This window comes from Zea mays, chromosome 9 (assembly GCF_902167145.1).
Source record: "Zea mays cultivar B73 chromosome 9, Zm-B73-REFERENCE-NAM-5.0, whole genome shotgun sequence".
NCBI lineage: Eukaryota > Viridiplantae > Streptophyta > Magnoliopsida > Poales > Poaceae > Zea > Zea mays.
In genome coordinates this window covers 147,412,902-147,433,009 of record NC_050104.1, presented here as the reverse complement: position 1 = coordinate 147,433,009, position 20,108 = coordinate 147,412,902, and the positions used below count along the sequence as shown (strand labels likewise).

Below are 20,108 nucleotides of genomic sequence, written 5' to 3'. Positions count from 1 at the left end.
TTTCTTTTCAAACTTTCCCACTATCAGTGAGAACATCTCCATTATCATGGCTTTTATATGCACAGACCTAGCAAAAGCAAGCCTTTAAAACCCCTGCCCACTAAAGACTACTCATGATAGCAGCCAGTAGACTACTCAAGGGACCGCACAACATCAACTCTACATTACATCAATTTATACGGCTATATCAATTAGTATGACTACTCAGCTAATGGCTCCAACAACAGCTTCACTTTAACGTGCATTCTTAAACTTCTTATTTTTATACTATTTATGATTATAAAGATGATAAACATGAACATGTAAACATACTAAGATTAATCCATATTCATGATTGCTATAAATAATTTTAAAATTTAAATAAACTTTAAAATGTCTAGTTATCTAACAGATACAGCAATCAACTGCACACATTCCGGTTCCTCCACCGCCGGGCTCCGTGATCACGGACGCAACTATAAAAATGGCTCGGCCAACCCAGTCACATTGCCTTCTAATAAAAAAAATCAAAATGCTGCCGCTCATGATCAGCACCAGTTCATTAACTTATGTACTGACTGGTGCTTGCTCTACAACCTCAACCCTCTCGCGTCTGCTACTGAAACAGCCGCTTTCTTCTAATAATACAACATCCTCATGTGAAAGTTGAAGTGCGCCAGAACTCAAGTAATGTCTTGCCTGACGGGACCTGCAACAAGCAGGAAAGACACATGTTTATGGTAAATTCGTGAAACTCCAGTTGGTGGCAAATTCAGTTGAACGGCACAAATTGCACACAATTACTATTTCAGAGGGGAAGAGTTGGAAACCATGTGCAATCCATCTGCGCAAATACAAACTTGCATAAACAAAGCAAATACAGGAAATGCATCCTTGGTGGAGTCGTGGGTGCATCACTCCACCCACGAGGGGTAGAAATCCTGGTGTTCACCTATTTATATGTTTATGAGTTTAATGGCCGTGCATCCCATAGTTGGTGCAAAAAATAGAATCAATCTTTAACAGAAATTGATTCTAGCATTAAAACAACAGAAATTAATTCATTTACCCACCAAAACCTGAAGAGGTTAGCTCTATTTTTTTTTGCTTCCAGGGGATAAGAGCTCTAGCATTGTAATAAATATGATTTAAAGGTGTTTGAGGAGAGTAGGCCAGGTGTTTTTCAACAAAAAGAAAACGGACTAATTTACTGTTAACTTTCCTCTGATTGTCAGGAACTATAGAACAAAAGCCATACTAACATCACAAGACTCAGTAAAATGCAAAGTTACAAAGTACAAAATAACATTTTTGGATTCCGAAGTGCTGATGTGGCTACTTGTTCCCATTCTATGGCAGTTTTCACAAGAAAAAACTAGAGGGTGACACATAATTACATATAGTTGCTTACTATCAGTAAAAATATTACTGAGGCAAAAACCTTACCTTCTTCGCTTGTTTATGACTTTATTTTCAGAGAGTCGCAAGTTTTCTAATTTGGAAATCTGGCTGATTGAAGACAAATAATCAACAAAAGCAGGGCCTCTCAATGACTGCAACAACTTTGGAGGAACCACTGGAGACAGGGTTTCACAAAGATGAACATGCCGCTCCCTGCACAAAGCATTGGCACTAGGTAATCATGCAAATTCTCCATGTAAAGTTTAACCAAAAAACAAGTCATAAATCATCAACAGTTCATTACCAGTGGATCCTAGCAAAATTATGGGGACTCAGAATAAGGTAAGCATCTTGCATGTTAAGGTATTCACATTTATTTAATTAGTCCGGGCTGATTTAACACGAAATATACTAAACTCAAAAAATTATTTAAGTCACGTACAATTTATACATAATCCGATGTTTTGCAGGATTTTTTTACCATGACAGTTTCATATGTTTGACAAGTGATCATCTTGTCAGAAAGAGGTGTCTGTACAACAACAAAGCCTTCCAAACTAACAGCTCCTTCCTCATCTGTAGTCGTGCCAAAGTCACATTTCATATATTCGGTTTTAGTTCTACTAAATCTAAAGCCTTTGGACTATGGTCTCTCGCCACAACTCTAGTTTCCTATTTACTCATACGCGACTTATCAACTAGTTCTAAATCGTCTGCAAAAAAACATATCCCTTTGTATGACCCTTTTGACCTCATCCATCACAAAGACAAAGAGGTAAGGACCCCAAATGAAAAATATAAAGATTTTTTCAGGCATGAAATTGTAGATGAAACGACAACCTATCACATAGTATGGACTTTGATTTGCTAATTATATCAAATGTGGCAATATAAGCAATCATGTAAGGTTTAAGTGGCACAATGATAAAGCTAATAGCTTTCCAGGATACGCCAGGTACCAGATAACAGATATTACTAATTAAGATATCTAATAGATAATAACTAACAGACAATTGCAATGCAAAAGTATAAAACCATCAGCATTTTTCATTATATGATCTTCTATTGACACATAACTGCAGCTTTTACTGTTTTTATCACTAAAATAAGCTGCCCATTTTAAATTTATAACCACGATACAAATTGGATCATTAGGGAATACATAGAGTTCTATATAACATAACCAGTGTCCAGCGATATATATTTTTTTGAACGTAAGTGTCCAGCGATATGGAAGCAGTGGATACAATCAAGTAACTTACTGGAAGGGAATCACCTTACCTTCTTTTAAAAATACAGGTAGTTGGATTTTTCATATGAGAAAGGTCCGTAGATCCATAATCATTCCTGAATCCTGAACAGGTAATTTTACCAAAGGATACAGCAGCTGTACTGGCAAACAACTCTTGTGACAAATCGACAGAACCACCATCTATTTTTTGGGAATTCCTCGATAAAATACGAAGAGCATGCTGGGCATATACAGATCCCATCTCAACCTGATTGCTGTACCAAGAAGAATCAACTGGCTCATCACAAGGAGTTAAAGACGGATCCAACGTATCCTGCACAAATTTAGAAATGCTTGAGTCAAATATTGTATTTCAAAGATGTGATTCTTAAAGCAAGCAAAAGAGAATATGCTTAACCTTAGTAAGAGGGTAGCAACGGAAAAGCATAAGATCTGATTCTGATATTAAATCAGACACTTCTGAGACAAGCTTCAAAGCTCCAGAAGTTGCTCTGTTGTGATTAGCCTCACTGGTAAATTCAAGACGACAACTCCGTAGCCTGTTCCAAGTGTCCTGTACTAGTTCCACCTTGCAAGAGTCATTAGATTTTTTGCCAGAGAGCAGCCAGATGCTTTCAGCACGACTACATTCATCCATTAATTGAAACCCAGCAGCTGAACAGCTTGCCTGTTCATTTCTCCGAAATGATTCCATATAAGTCTCACTTGTCTCACCAACTACATCTTCAACATCTTTTTGTCGTTCAGCCATTAGATTCTTCACACAGTCACTGTCTTCTAATACCATTCTGGAGGTAGTGTATGTACCCTCACAAAAGGCAGAAAAACCATTGGACACTGCCCTTGACAAAAATTCATCACCACTTATGGATGCAGATGTGCCGTCCAAAATTAAGGATGACTCGGGTACACATGACACGTCCTGTGACATAAATGTATCACAAACTTGTGAAATGGACCCATACATGTTGCTTTCAGGTGGATTTTGGAAAGAATCAGCAATTTCACATGTCTCTCGTGATTCAACGGGAAAATGGAACTGATCAGAAATCCCTTGCCCATGCATAGGAGGCACCTCTGAAGGTTGTGGGAAGAAACCAACTTCAGTAACAGTAAATATGTTATGTTTTTCAGTACCTACATCAGCTGGATCATCATCGGACTCAGATAATAGCAGCGAACGATGCCGATTTCTTTTTATTTGTTTATCAGATGGAAGAGATATATCTGGAAGATCATGGAAATCATCAAGTTCATTCTTACAAGGTGAAATATCATTATGCTCAGTCGAGTGAGCACGCTTTAATTTGGATTTCTTAGCCCTTCTTGTTTTAGAAGTTCTTCCCTTGATCAAAGGTGCTGTTACATGTAACTGCAGGCCTTCAAGATCTGATATTTCCATCTGTTTTTTCTTTTCTTCAGCCAAAAGGATAGTTTTGTCTACCTCCATGCATAATGTTTCAGATAACTTACAAGGGAACTCCCATGGCAACATTTTTGGCACTGTAGAATGTACTGCATCTAAATCAAGTGAGAAAGGACCACACAAACATTCCTTTGGCCTCTCTGAAAGTAGAACAGCAACATGATCAGCAGTTCAGCACTTCTAGAGTTAAAACAGCACGGCATTGCAAATGAAACAAAAACGGAAAAGAAAAAATATTTCATGGTCAACTACCAACTAGTTAAGCAGTACATGGAAAATAACTACAATAGCTCTTCTGGAAGCACAAGAGTGCACAACTGTTAGTGTGGGGTGCCAACAGTTCATTCTGACAGATCTAACAGACTAACCCCACATCATTTACTGAAAGAATGAAGGGAAGTATCTGCAACATGCAGATAAAACTTTCTATATATGAAATTCATTTTAGCCAAAAAAAACAAGCCCTAGTAAATTAAGAACCTCCTAGGCCTAGCTTAGATTTATAAGGTGACTAATGCACATGTCACACATGAATCATGATATAATTCTCAAAACTGTTGCAGGGTGATGCTCTGCGACAAACCCCATCAATCTACTCCATTCCAAAATGTAAGGTGTTTTAGTTTTGTCCAAAGTTAAACTTCTATAATAGCAAATAGCCCTATCAAGACATTTCATGGTGGATTTTATTAAACTAATTTAATGTTGCAGATGTTGGTGCAGTTTTCGGCAAACCTGGCCAAAAATAAAGAAGCTAAGTTTGACTTAGGATAAAGCTAAAACATCTTACATTCTAGATGGGGGGGGGGCTATTATTGAGCACAATACCCATAAACAACCAGCATCTTCCACTTCATCATGTACCATCATAGTAAGTTTTACATGCTGAAAGGTCTAGAAGTGAACAATGAGCCAATACAACATAAAAAGGGGGCAGACCCAGTGCAGGAGGCTCCAACATGAATGGGGTTTGGGGAACTATAAAAAATATGGATAAAATTTCATGGTAAAGCATCAAACCTGTGAATTGATGCCCTTGGTACCAAAACTGCAAAAACATCACCACCCTCCTAATGTCACCTAGACAAACATCAATTACATGTTTTAACTGAGGAACAGTGACATTCACTCCCTCAGATTTACAAATCTGCATTAAGACAGGATACAGTCATCTTTCAACAAATCTAGCAAGCAAAAGAACTGTGATCTCAGCTTATGAGAGAGAGGTAGGGAGGGAGAGGAGGCTGTTTACCATGGCAACGTGTGAAAGTAGCTCTGAGGTCGATGGGTATTTGAAATCCAAAACAAGTTGATCCAAGAGATTCGGCAAAGACGGATCCTTCTCTACACAAATTACAGATATTGGGGGAAAATAACAAGAGTTTTAGTGTACTAGTACTACATTGACTGAAATTATTAAGGTTATCTGTAAGAGCCTAAAGGAAAGAATAAATTGCTCACTGTTGCTAGTTAGTATGATTGGCCATTTTGTAGTCTCTGCCATCTTAAGAATAGTTGAAATAAACCCACGATCCTCATCAAAGACAGTATCCACATCCTCAAATAGTATGAGTGTCTTGTTAGCAACTTGTTTAGGAGGTTCATCACAGGCCTTCAAACCTGAGTAGTATCCTACAGGTGATTTCTGTTGATCACAGTCAATCATTACTCTTGTAGCACAGGACATCAAACATTGGTATTCAGTCCTATCAGGAGTTCCTGAATCTGGATCCAAGGAATCATCCCTTAGTGGATTGATAACCTCCTCCTGTGACCTGTACAAGAGATAAAAACGATTCAAAGGTATGTTTGCTTAGGCAACTATGCGAAATGTTAGACAAATGCACAGATTATTAGAACTTAAGCTCACTGTGTATCTACTTCTGCAGAAAAGAACTTCACAGAATTTTAACCAAGCTACTACATCATTTGCATGGCCATTGCTATTTTCATGTGCTCCAAATTCCTTATACCATCATTCTCTGCAGATGTTGTTTCCCGCATGCTACTGATCAAATATAGTCAATATTTAATTATTTCTAGAAACACTAGTTTGAAAATTGTACAATATGGTTCTATATAATAAGGTGACAAGTGTTGCGAACTAAATGAAAAAAAAGGAACTAGGGGCAGGTTTGAAAGAAGAGAGTCAAGAAAACAATTAGGGGAGTCCCCCACCCAAGTGACCCTTAGGTCCTTCATAAGCTAAGGGTGGAAGTGATTGTTTACTTCCTATCATTGGTGGGATAATAAATTTACAAATAGGTCATTGTACAGGAGGCATTGAGAACAAAGAAAATCTTGGAGCTATCATTTTACTACATGGGGTAGGCACAGTTTAGGCCTTCCACCAACAGCCAACTTACAAAAAGCAAGCAAACAACGGTGGTTTACGAATTTGCACAATCCAAGTGCATTTATTGAACATATAAAATTCCAGAACTATACTTACTAAGCTAGAATTTTACAGGTTAGAGAAATAGTATCTGGCTGCTGGTTGAACTATTAATTTCTAACAGAACTACTAGGAGATGATTTCATAAACTAATACAAGTATACATTGCCCAATTTATGGACTTATGTTTATGCAACTACATCCTACATGACCTTCACTTAGTTGATCCTGTTAGAATATGCAAGAAATTTAGATACATAATGTTATGTTTAGTTCTTATTTTTCCTTGATTATGACTCGCCATGTTGTGTTCTTCAATGCCATTTCCTGATATTCTGAAAGTAATCTTACAGATATAAAGGTTGCTGATATTAAGTTGCATGCACCAGCTAGATCAACCCAAAAGATTAAGCTGGTAGAAAGAGGTGTGCAATTCACTTACATTCCAACACTCCCCCTCACGTCGAGGCTCTCTCGGGCGTCATACGTGGAATAAGAGCGAGCAACGATTATTTTATTTAATTACGCTAACCAAAATTTGAACTCGAAACTCCTTGCTTTGATACCATATTAAGTTGCATGCACTAGTCAGTTCAACCAAAAGTTTAAGCTGATAGGAAGCGGTGAGCAATTCACTTATATTACAACAGCTGACTTAAAATGGTAGTGCTATTTCCAAAAGAAGGATTTTTTATGCTCAAATACAAACAAATGGATTCAATCAACCTCATGGGGAAAAAATAAAGTGTTTCTTCCTGTAAGGTATGTTTTTGGATTATTCTCAATAAATCCATAATTGACTATGATAACTTACAAAGGATGCAGTGTCGCCCAAGAATACAGGTTGGCACTTTGGCAGCCATGACAACCAAAGGTAGTGCCAAATGCTAAGCATCTTCGTGAAAGCAAGAAACTAGCATATTAACTAAAACTAACAGCTGAGACTACAGTGTGAACTTGATAGAAGGATCACAGACCAGAATGTGAAAAAACATAGGGAGTTGTACAAACCATTTTTCAAGGCCATGTGATTTAGTTGCTTCCTCAAACTTCTGCCTTACATAAGCTCCATTTCTCATGTCAGATGTATTTACCTAGAATAATGCCAAACGCTAATCAGTACTAGTCATTTGCCCGTGCATTGCCACGGTTCCTATATATCATATGAGTAGACTTTGTTTTAATAAGACACAAAAATATGTGTTCTATTGGTTAGATGAGTGTAAATGTGGAGCCAACAACCAAAGTTCAAACCCTCATTTGTGCACAATTTTACTTAATTTTTACATTAAGCGGAAAGAGTGACGCGGGACAACCGTTGAAACCAGTGCTTTATATAGTAGAGAAAATCAAGCATATGAAGCAGTAGACTTGCACTTCTCAGAAAGAAATGCTGGTGAAATTACCTCTATCACATTGAAGCCTTGTTCTCTGGCGCATGCAAAAACTGCAGCTGATTTTCCACACTGGATTTAAAAACAAAGGTATAACAGTAGCATAGACAAGAATGAGAGTGTATCCAGGTCATATATCTGTATACAGGTAATAGGTATAACTACATTCAGACATAGCCGAGGGCTCGCAAATATACAGAACAATTTAGTTATAGGAGGTGAAGAGTTCCTTGCTTAGAGTTTATGTAACAGCCAAGTCATACAGTAAATCTTTTGTCCAAGTGCAACATACTACTACCTCTGCTCTAGAATGTGTCTATGGCCTCAAGAAAATATAATCCACAATGTTTGTCTATTGAAGGAAGGGCGGGCCTGGTGCAGCGGTAGAGCCTACTGTCTGTAACCGGAAGGTCCCGGCCTCCCGGGTTCGAGCCCCAGCCTCTGCATATTATGCGGGTAAGGCTTGGCGCTTAAAGATACCCTTCCCCAGACCCCGCACAGTGCGGGAAGCCTACGGCACTGGGTACGCCCTTTAATATTTGTCTATTGAAGATATCAGAAGTCTAGTTATTGTTATGTTTCCAATTTCCATTCTCGCCTAGATGTGAAAGAACAGAAGCAACTGTATCATGTTATTAGTTAAGGGCATAGATGGTCGCTTCACTTTGATCTTTTTTCTTTGAAATAGTACTATAGTAGTCCCTTGGTCAGTGTGCATGTACAAACAAGAATGGAGAGAGTAGCTCATAAGCCTTGACCTTAAACATTTAAAAGTAATGGAGTGAGATATTGAGTCATTTTCCTGAATTATAAAATGGGAATTGGGAAGCACTAGTATATGTATATCACATAATAGCCAGAAAAGGCTCATTGATCCATAAAACACCCCCCTTTTTGGGTTGGTGCCCTTTAGGATGGGATTCACGAAAGGGCCTATAGCTAGGTTGGTTAGACAGCCTGAGTAGCACTCCTCAGGTCCTGAGTTTGACTCCCAGTGGGAGTGAATTTCAAGCCGTGGTTAAAAAAATCGTCTCGTCTGCCCCACGCCAAAGCACATGTCTAAGGCCCGGGCCCGGTTGCGGTCGTTCTCACATGGACTACGATGTCGTTATGTATGGATGGGCAGGGGTTCAGGAGGTTTCTCGACCTATTTGAGAAGGTCTTCGTAATACAATGCCCGGGGGCTGTTTTTACAGACACACATTCATAAAAAACTACTAGCATCAGAATATACAAGATAAACTAGTTCAAAGGCATTTAAATGAAGCATGCAGTTCAAATGCCAATTATTCTTTAGTGGCACTCACCCCAACAGGTCCAGTGATTAGAAGTGTATTTTCACAATCAGAAGCACTCTCTGAATAATCTGAATCAGATATATCTTGATATGAGTTATCATTAGTGTCCCCGTTAGCAACTCCAATCTTGTGGCCTTTTTCATCCCAGCTTTTAAGCCATTCAGCAAGAAACTTTACGTGCTCACTATTTCCACATACCTGTTTAACCAAAGATAGCAGTAACATAAGATGAAATGTAAGCATACTACAAAGATTGATCTCCACTTTCCTAAATGAAGCATTTAGCAGAAAAGGCTAATGAAATAGAAGCAATAAGGGAAATGCAGTGCACAATTGATTATCTTCATATTATGCATGGACAGTATAAACACAAAAGTCATGTTCACCTGGGCCACAGTTTCAGGTCGGTACTTGTCAGTCCATAGGTAACAGGCAGGCTGACAACTGCAATAGAAATTAGAAAACATCATGTTATGTGGAGTTAAAGATTTGAAGATTAAAAAAATACTACCAGTTATTTTGCCAATACATCTATTTGAATTCATATTTGGCTGGCTTGAAGTTTCTGATGAATAATTAAGTGGACTCTGACAGGGAGATAGGAGCGTATAGTGTTAGAACAAGCGTGAGGAAAGCGAGTGCCTGTAAATTGATTAGTGAGGTACAGACCAGTTAAATCTGCTATAAATAAAACAAAGCTGCAACTTCATTTGACTACCTTTGTTTCTCGAATACGCAGGAGCATATCATTTCATTAAAAGGATGAAGGGAAAAAAGGTACATTCGCCCAACCAAAGGCTAAGGCGCGGGCGCGCGCACACACACACACACTAACCACAAGGTTGGACTACAGAGAGCCGGTTAAGCGGCAACTTCATTTGACTACCAAAAAGCAAAAAGAAAAAAGTATTCATCCATAGTTTTGAGGGCAATTTCATATCTCAGTGGACAAGTAAAATATTTATAGGTTATACTTTGGACCTTCAGTCTTCATTCTTTAGAAGAGAAACTATCTTAATGCAGAGTGACCAAGACTCTTTGAGCAGGCATTAACATGGAATTGCTGATGCATCGATAGCATGGGCTGTTGGCCAATTGTAATGTCATTCTGATCATTGGCTAATAAGATTCCAAGAACTAATTATTTCCACTTTTGATGTGAAAATACTACTGAACCAGCCAGAAGGAAACTGCAACATTTAGGGAAATATACATAATGTTGATTACCCATTCTGTGGATCTTCTGGCTCTACATTCAGATCAAGAAGAGAAGCTTGGCAACTAGCACCAGGCCTCAACAAGTTCTGTGTGTCCACGTTGATCTGGACAGTTCAAACAGTTGTTAAGCACAACTTCAAATCAGTGCATTATTAGAACAATAAACTATGAGAGAACAAATATAGCTCTTATTCTTTATAAAATGTTAGATGAACAGGAAACTCTACCGCATCTGAAAAACAGCTGTGTTCACTTTGCTTGCCAGAAAAACTTGGAAAAGGCATTCCTGAAGTTGTACACTCAGCAAGAATCGGATCTGACAATTGATTAGAATGCCTCTTGCAATTAGTTTCTATTGTCAGTGGCTTAACCAAGCCCTCAAAGTATGACACAGATTTTTTAAGAGGAACGGCAGTATCAGTGTCAAATGATGACATATCAGTGATTATCCAATTACTCCAGTGGATTGGCATGCTGGCCTACAAAAAAGTATTTCACTTCACTTGACCTTGAGTACTGATAAAACTTCTGCGAAAATATACAAAACATGCATTTGCTTGGCATACCTCTGATTGGTACACAACATGAATAGGATAAAATGGTGGATCCCTTTCAGAATCACAAAGCCCATGCATGTTTTCAATATTGATGACATCTTGATCTTGGCTAGCACATTTGTTCAATTTCCGAGAATGAAAGAAAGGGTGAATTTTCTTTCCAGATGATAACCTTCGAATTTCCTAGCAATTAGATTAAAATATACTTTTTACATTGAAAAAAGAGCATGAGCAACAATATTGTAAACCTGAAGTCAACTAAAAAGTGGGGCAACTGAAATCACAAGTGCTTTTTTCCTTAAACTACTAGAGCACATGTATGGAGATAGACAAGCTGCTATTGAACATTAAAGATCAAGGAGAGGAAAATGAAAAGGAAGATACAGAATAGGCGCTAGCATTCTTTCTACCCATACTTGTTTCATAAGGTGGCATTTAAACAGATGTAAGCATAGACTTGCATTGATTGTGACAATAGTAGGAAGTAGAGATGCCATCAATTAATTTATCGTGAAAGGGCCTCTAGCGCAATACTTAAGGCTTCCGAGTAGCACCTCCAGGTCCCGGGTTCGATACCTCTCGGGGGCAAATTTCAGGTTTGGTTAAAAAAATCCCCTCGTTGTGCCCCGACCGCTCCCGGGTTACGTCCCGCGCGCCACCCTCCGGCTGGGCAGTTGCAGAGTGGGCGGTGACGGCGCGCTAGAGATGGGGGGACAGGGTTCGGGGATTTTCTCAGCCGAGGCCATGTTTCGGTCTCTTCTTAATGTAATACCGAGAGAGTGGTCTTTTCCTCCCCAGCCGAGTTTTTATCAATTAATTTATCAAACAATAAGATTTGAAACGTTCCCCTAAGACAAGATTTGAAACAAGCTAATGAGAAACAAGCCAAAGGGAAAGCAAACAGTACAGCCTTAAAAAACATCAGCATAATAGCACACAATGTATCTCACCAATGCTGATGGACCATACCTCTGCAGCTATCTTCGCCTCTGACCTTAGGTCAACTTTCAACGGTGATATATCCTGATCGATTGAATTAGCATGTCCTGCTTTAGAAGGCGTACTCATCAAATCAACGTCAATTATTACTGGCGCTGCTGCAGGCGAGCTGGCTTCAATCTGGCTGATATGCAATTGCTGACAGCTTCCAGGACCTTCAGAACAAAATATTTATTTGTACTTCTGTCAAGGTGGACTATAACCAATAGAGCCATTAATCAACCCCACAAATAATATTCAATAAATTGTAGTATAAGTCAGATATAGGTGCAAAAGCTGAGGTACATGCAGTTTTTGGAATATTTTATTATCACCACCAACATATGCATCATAAGGGAAAAAACATGTGCTGTACAGTGTACTGAAACATCATTCTAAGGTATGTAATCATAAACAAATATAAAATACAAAAGTAGATATAAAAAATAAAAATCACAATATTCAAACAATGTTTTCACACAGCAATATAATGCAAAATCTACCATTTCAAACTTGCGGATTGTATAACATTGCTACTGCATATTTACAGTGCAAACTAACAACAGGTTAGGAAATTTTAACAGGTGTGAGTATTGATAAGAGGGTTCTAACAAACTATCAGTACCATCTAAAGAAAAAAGAATAAAAAGAAAGACCTAACCATCAGGAGCTTCCGATGTCTTGCAACGCTTTCTGCTAGCATTAGGCTCCTTCAGTATTGCATCTTGCTTTCTACCTTTACGTTGCTTTTTCTGAGGGCTTTCATCTAAATTTCAACAGGGCAACATTGATACGCAGAATTCTGTCAGCACGACTATTGCTTCTCATACATAAGTGGCAAATAACAAGCAAAATTTGATGAACAGACCGGTCAAGCATTGTAGAAATGACAATAATTCTGCAAAAAGATATCAGGACGACGTACCAACCAAAATGACTCCATCTTTGTTCGATTGATCCTGCCATTGTTTCTGTTTGCTTGAAGAGCCCTACAAAAGTTTGGTAAAGAAAAAAACTATTTTAACTAGCGACACAAGGAAAAAAGTGAACTACATAGCAAACAGGTATGTATTTGTTGGAATGAAAGGATACATATTTCTTAACTTAAAAGATAAACGTAAGGGCCAAAAGGGGGTATTCCAAATTGTAAGTCGTTTTGGCTTTTCTAGATAATTAGCTTCTCTATAGACCTAGATAGGCTTGCAAGTGGGTCAGTTCATGGATGTCCGCCAAGTGTCCAGATAAGTCGCTAGCATTATTGCAGACTTTGCGGTAGATCGTGGACCCGCATGGAAACACTACTATTTTGCAGGCTTTGCAGCAACCTGCATGTGGTCACCAGGATCCGTATCACATTAGGCATTGCTCATTCCAACAGTAGTAGATGCAGTAGAGCAGAGTGCAGATGACCGTTGCCAGCATACCCATAATGATCCACATCTGTCAGGGCTCAAGTTCTGAATCTCATCTCATATACCTAATTGACAACTAATCAGTGAATAGTTAATAGCTCAATGCAATGCAACATGCCCGGTGAGCGGTGGCTAAATACTACTCCAAAAAGCATCGCAGATCAGATTCATTCCTTCTGAATTCAATCAACAATCCATCCAGTCAACTGGACTCAACGAAGCAGCAGCAAAGGAATAAACGGTCCACCATCCTCAGCTATTCGTAAAAGTACCACATGCGCTTCACAAGCAAGTTCCAATCTCTGATGACCAGCCGCTGCCAGATGTCCATGCCGGCCTGCGCTTCCATCTTCCATGCCCTCCACCACTTCCTCTCCAATAGACAGGTAGAGCTACTGCCAACATCAACTGCATCCTTGCCATGCTCACGGACACTTCAGGAGGCCATGGCGTCACTTGCCTCATCACCAGGTCCCTGCACCGGCACCTGACTTCAACCAGGCCACCCATCGCTGTCAGCAGAGGGCCTAATGTAGCTCATGATCTCTTTGCGGACACATTGAATCTATTATGGGCTTGGTGGAACAGCCCGCAAAACAATTACGTCGAATCCGCATGAGCACAAAGACAGTTTTGCGGGGCGGGTATTGAGGGTTGCAGGAAATACCTGTCCCACCTGCAGGGGGTGGCCCAGGCCTAGGACCACTAGGGCCCGTGGCCCAAATAGAACATAAGAAGAAGACCTTCTCACACAGGTCGAGAAAACCCCCGAACCCCTACCCCACCCATACACAGCGGCATCAAAGCCCATGTGAGAACGACCGTGACCGGGGCTGAGCCTTAGACCTGTGCTTTGGCGTGGGACAGACGAGGGGATTTTTTTTAACCACAGCCTGAAAACTCAGGACCTGAGGAATGCTACTCAGACCACTTAACCAACTCAGCTAGAGGCCCTTTCGCGGAATGTCCTATAATAGTTGTCCCAACAGCCCAGTAAGGATCGGAATGGAGTCTCGCTCGACGCTCAATCGCTCGCAAGTCGCTGAACACTGCCACCCATTTTGGCCTTCTCGCTAACGTCGATGCTCCACCATCCGATGTTGCCTATGTGACCCTGCCGCTAAGGCTAGACGAAATACTCGTGGCTCGATAACTCGCTCGTCTCGACTCGAGAGTAGCTCGGCTCGACTCGTTTTAATTTTGTAGCGAGTCAAGCTGGCATTCTAGCTCGGTTCTCTAATGAGCCAGCTCGTGAGCTAGCTTGTGAGCCAAATGAGCCAAGCCACAACACAAGTTTGTCTAGTCGTTGGTGTCGTCTCATCACTCATAGTCTTGTCTTCTCGTAGTTATGATCTGTGATATGGACATGTGTGGATGTGCCATGTGCTTAAATATTTGCATTGTTTCATGGATGCAAACATACATTGCATGTTTAATATTTGATTATTGGTTATGGTTTTGTGAATTTTGTTTTCTAGCAGCATATGATGTTAGTGTTGTGCAATGAAATGTTACATATTTGTGGAATGGATGATGAATTGCTTTATAATGATACTTGTTGCTATCTTATTATAATAAAAGGGTATGTGCATATGTAAGTTAGTACATATTTGGTTATTCAATTTAATATTGAAAGTTAGAAGCTAGGACGACAATATGATAATAATATTATAAAGGTTTTGGGTTTGTAGTGTTAAACACTTAAAATATCATTTTTCGGTTATATATATTTATGTACATAGATCTTTGTATTTAGTTGTGTGGCTCACGAGCCTAACGAGCTGGCTCGAGCTCACTAACGAGCCAAGCCATATGTTTAGCTCATTAGTATAACGAGCCGAGCCAAGCTGGCTCGATATCCACCCCTACCTGTCGTCGTCGTTGTCCGAGGTCTACCAGCTAGACGCCTGGCTATCTATCTTAGCCGTCCATCGTCGTCCGAGGTGTTAGACTGTGTGTGTGTGAGTGTGTGTGGGCCGGCACCACTGTTGGTCTGCCGGTCCATTAGGGTTATGGTTGTGAGTCTATATATTGTACCCCATCTCCTATCAATACAAGCAGTTCACTATTCTACATGGTATCAAAGGGTTAGGGTTAGGGCTTCCGCCAACCCCACAACTGCCACCTCCTCCCTGCCAAGGTCCAGCCGCCACCTGTTTCCGCACCGCCGCCCCGGGAGGCTCACCCATCCCTCCCGGGGCGGCCCTCCTCCCCAGCCGGCCACCAATCTATCCATCCCCTTCTCCGCCCGCATCCGAAGCCACCGAGCCGCTACCCGTCGCCGCCGCCGCGCACCCCCCTGGTCTTCGTGAGGGCGACATGGCCACGAACTCCGTCGTTGTCCTGATTCCGGACGTCCTCCTCGCGTCGATCCGCCCGGACATCTTCCGCTTCGTCCACAAGCTCATGTCCTGCAACAGCCGACAGCCGTATGCGGTGTCAGGTCGCACTAGCCACCAGACCTCCGCGGAGTCCTGGGCCGCACGGGGCGTGTGGTGTCCCCAATCCCCCGCGTGCCGACGCCAGTCGCCTCCGCCGCCTCCGATGGCAGTGAGCAGCTCGTGCGCGGTGCAGCCCAGGGCCCAGACGTCCGACGCTGACGTGGTCGCGCCGCCACGCACGATCTCGGGGGCCATCCCCTTGACGTCCTTGTGCGCGCGTGCCGCCGCCGAGCCTCCTGGAGCGTCGCGCGCATCCTGTCTGTCTCGACCCGCACCAGTGCGTCGACCTCCACGCCCTGGTGGTACAGCTGCGACAGGACGCCACTGGTCGCCGCCTGGCCGCTTGTGGACACCGCGCCGCACCTGTTGTGCACGTCGTCCAGGAACCCCGGCACAACGTGTGCCCGCTTCCTTGGGAGGAACACGTTGTTGTCACTGGCGGCGTTGCAGGTAGCCGTCGCCTTCGTGGCGATGCCACCGTCGGCCGCTGCTACCCCGGCGTCCAGCACGGCGATGCCCGCTGCTACCTGCGCCCCCGCGCAACGGCACCTGCCCGAGCCTCTGCTCCCCGCCCCCAGCTGTCGACGCCAGCGCGAGTGCCAGCATCTCGGCGCGTCCGGCCCCACCCCAACCTCCTCTGCTCGGTGGCGCCGCCGCCCCTTCCCTGCCTGGCCGCACCTCCAGGACTCCGCGCGGTCGCGGCCGTTCCCTGCCAACGGGCACCGTCGCCCCCCCCCCCCCCACCTCTCCCTGCCGCGAGCACTCCCCATCGTGGCCTCATCTTCCCCAGCCGCCGACCTCCTGCGTCGATCCGTGCAACCTGCGTCGTGATGTCGGCTTCCCCTTTGTCGTCAGCGCCCCCTGTCGCGCCCACCCTCCTCTGGTTGTCGGCCTAGCCCCCTGTAGACGCCGCCAGCAACTTCCCCGGCGGCCTCTCTCGCTGCACGCACACGTGCTGCCAGGACGCCTCTAACTGTGTCGTCGGCTGCACTTAGGCATGGACGCCTCCCCAGCGGCGGTGGCACCTGTGCTCTGGCACCGGCAACCCTTTCCCTGCCCCCATCGACCTGTGCACGCGCGTGTGTGCAGCCACGGGTGCCCCGCCGCAGCCAACCACGTATGGGCTAGCCATCGCCAAAGCCCCGGCTCATGTCCAGCGGTGGCGCCTCCCCGTCGGCCACCCCCTCCCTTCCCGCTCTAGCACCCAAGAGCGCAAACTTATCGAGCTTCTTTCATCGCCGTCGTCAAAACCACCTGCCAGGACCGTCGCAACCCCTGCTCGGCTGGACCCGCCTCGCCGCCCACCCCTTCATCGCCTTCGTTGGAGTCGTCGTTGTCACGACCTTCCCGGCCGGATTCCACGTTGTTGCGGCCTTCTCGGCTCGATCTGCCGTCCCTTTGGCCAGATCGCGTCTTCCCGACCGGATTCGTCGCTATCATAGCCTTCCCGGTCGGATCCGTCGCCCCCCTTCTATTTTGCCGCGGGCGCGGACACCATGACCGGCGCAGATGCGTGCGCTGCTGTCGGCCTCCCTGGCAGGGCTCCTTGACGCCCATACGATCGAAGAAGGAAGGTCGGCCTGTCGGTGTCCTTTTGTTGTGTCGCCCTGCCGAGCGTTGACGCTCGAACGTCGACCCTCCCAAAGATCAGGCTTCTGCTGCGTGTCTCCCAACCGCGACCACCTCGACTTCGACTATCTCGGCATCTAGGGGCTATCGTCTTCTTGGAGCACACACCGGTCTCTACTCCAACCGCAACATTAGCACCATCACGACGCTGTGACTACGGGGGGGATTCAACCCGTCGACTCCTACCTTCGGCCTCTACTCCAGTATCATCGTGTGTGGTGCCCCCGTTGCGACTGCGGGGGCACGTTAGACTGTGTGTGTGTGAGAGAGAGAGAGTGTGTGTGGGCCAGCGCCACTGTTGGGCTGCCGGCCCATTAGGGTAGTTGTGAGTTTATATATTGTACCACATCTCCTATCAATACAAGCAGTTCACTATTCTACACGAGATCTATCAGCCAGGCACCTAGTTGTATCTATCCTATCGTCCAGGTGATTCTAGTGCTTCCTCGACTACAAATTGCCTCCATCTCCCTCTCTCGCCTTCTTATTTGGGTGTGTTGTGTAGGACTTGGAATGTGGTGTAGCTGCGTAGGATTCTAGTACTAGATTAGTTTGACTTTCTAATTCTTAGTTTCTTTTTTATCGAACCTGTAGCTATTAGTCAGAGTTACATTTCGTTTTGTCTTGGTTCTTGTATGATATGCGTCCTGCTAACTGATTCCTTCTTAAATCCTATCACTACTATGTACTCTCCTTAAATCTTGAATAGTGCACATATTAAATTTGACATAGCATTCAGTATAGAATAACTCGGATGGTAGTGAACAAAGAGTATAGAAAAAATGTTTTTCGGTTTGCATTCCATGCCACCCACATTGGAGCCCTATATGCACATATGCTTTATCTTTCATTTCATTAAGAAGACAGTATTTACTTTTTCATAGCTAGGGGTGTTTGAATGCACTAAAGCTAATAGGTACTAAGTAGTTGGCTAAAAACTTGCTAGTGGAATTAGCTAGCTAACTATTAGCAAATTTGTTAAAAGTAGCTAATAGTTGAATTATTAGCTAGATTGTTTGGATGTATTTAGCTAGTTTTAGCAGCTAACTATTACCTCTAGTGCATTCAAACACCCCATTTACCATTGCAACTTCTACTACTAAACTCATTTCTAAAACATTATTGATTGTAGTATGTAATATAGCTCGCACAGGAGATATGTCTCCTTGGCGAGGCATACTAGCGTGTGAAGGCTACAGAGCGTCAGCACATGTACTTAGCACAGGAGCTGGAGTTGCAGCGCATGCAGTTCTTCCTCAACACAAAGATGGAGCTCATGCAGTCCTAGAATCATGTGCCTCCCATTATAGCCATATAGACTATGCACATCTTTCACTTTTTTGTTACTAGAATTTAACCCTAGTCTTGATCAAATCCTGGGTCCGCCATTGCCAGCCTGCAAGTCAAGACCTAGATATACACTGTGTCTAGATGCGCAGTAAAAATTATGTATCTAAAAAAGCTAAAAGCCTAAGACAACTTACAATTTGAACAGATGGAGTATTGATGAAGAAGCAGATGTAGTACAAAGTATGGATAAGGACCCAAAACAAAATTTAAAGACCAAAGTTCTGCAGGCCCTTCTCCAAAAAAAGGAAAAGAAACAGATGTAGTTCAATTTAAGTCAGGAAAGACTGAGTTTGGCGTGTGGACTGCTATCCAGGTAGGATTTCAGCTACGTAGTTGTTGGTTCACTTGGTTGCAGATTTGACTCCTTATCCAGGTTGAAGTGCACAGTTATCGGGCATCAGCAATAAACAGAAAAATAATGTACATAACACGAAAACCATGGCATGGCATGGTATCCCCCCAGACAAACTTTCGTGTTTTGGCCTCTCAAAATAGGATAGGGCTTCAGTTAAGAGTTCGGTTGGAGTTGCTCTAAGTAAATGGAACAGCAGGAAAAAGGCAAGATGCCTATCTATCGACATTCTACCAAAAAGGAATTGAATCCTCCACCTGCGCAATTCAACGAGAAGACACAAAACAGCGGCTAAAATGGGCAATGTACCTTCTTGCCATCCTCTGATTTCCGCGGCTTTCTCTTCTTCTTCCCCTTCTCCAGCCCCTCTCTAACTTCCGTCGCCGCCGCCTCCCCGGCCGCAGGCACAGGAGGAACAGCCTCGGCATCTCCTCTTCCTGCTTCACCGCCGCCTCCTTTTCCTCCACCTTCGCGGCCGCCGCCGGCTGGTTTGACAAGCCCCCACGAGAGTTTCGACTGCACGCACCGCCTCGGCGGCTTCCCGTCAGCCGACGAGGGCGATGGCTTCGTCGGAGACGGCGACGGCGCCTCGGGATCAGCGGATCCACCCATGGGTACGAGAAATCAAATGGGGAATCGCGGTGGGTCAGAGCTAGGGTTTGGGTTTCGAGAGCTCCCTGCGAAGGAGTACAGCACAGCACAGCGCATCGGGAGGAAATGTTGGAGTTGGATTAGCTTCACGTTTCCCGCGCGGACGACTGCGAAGGCGGGTAGTTTGCGCGGGCGCGCGTCGCATGGGCGGAGGAGGCAGGCGCCGCAACCCGCAACCAGGGAGGTCCGGGTCTCCGGGACGAAGGGATTCTTTGGTTAATGGTCTCTGCGGATCAGATTAGCTATGGGCCCCTGCATAATCGTCGGGTAAAAGATGGGCTTGGTCCTTGGACCACTAATGGGCTGTGCTGTGGTTAGCCGCCGAACTTGCCTTGGAGAGCTGTGTAGCAGGCTACTAGCAGCCGGGCCTGTTGC

At 43.6% G+C, this 20,108-nt stretch overlaps 1 protein-coding gene across 2 annotated transcripts; it reads right to left on the bottom strand.

Moving 5' to 3' along the window:
- Positions 1–295: 295 nt before the first annotated feature.
- On the bottom strand, positions 296–19,968 carry LOC103639335 (P-loop containing nucleoside triphosphate hydrolase superfamily protein). Of its 2 annotated transcripts, XM_020543864.3 has the most exons (19): positions 19,392–19,963; positions 12,824–12,887; positions 12,560–12,664; positions 11,890–12,074; positions 10,930–11,103; positions 10,591–10,842; positions 10,373–10,467; positions 9,532–9,589; positions 9,155–9,343; positions 7,860–7,919; positions 7,465–7,547; positions 5,520–5,833; positions 5,311–5,402; positions 5,079–5,205; positions 3,896–4,198; positions 3,030–3,778; positions 2,662–2,945; positions 1,426–1,593; positions 304–688 (listed from the first exon to the last, which is right to left on the bottom strand). In XM_020543864.3, exons 1-19 carry the CDS (start codon positions 19,692–19,694, stop codon positions 547–549), a joined length of 3,747 nt encoding a protein of 1,248 aa, XP_020399453.1. In that variant the 5' UTR covers positions 19,695–19,963; the 3' UTR covers positions 304–546. The 2 variants fall into 2 exon arrangements, with proteins under 2 accessions (XP_008660315.1, XP_020399453.1); XM_008662093.2 differs by having other exon boundaries at positions 296–688; positions 3,030–4,198; positions 19,392–19,968.
- Between the last annotated feature and the right edge of the window lie 140 nt (positions 19,969–20,108).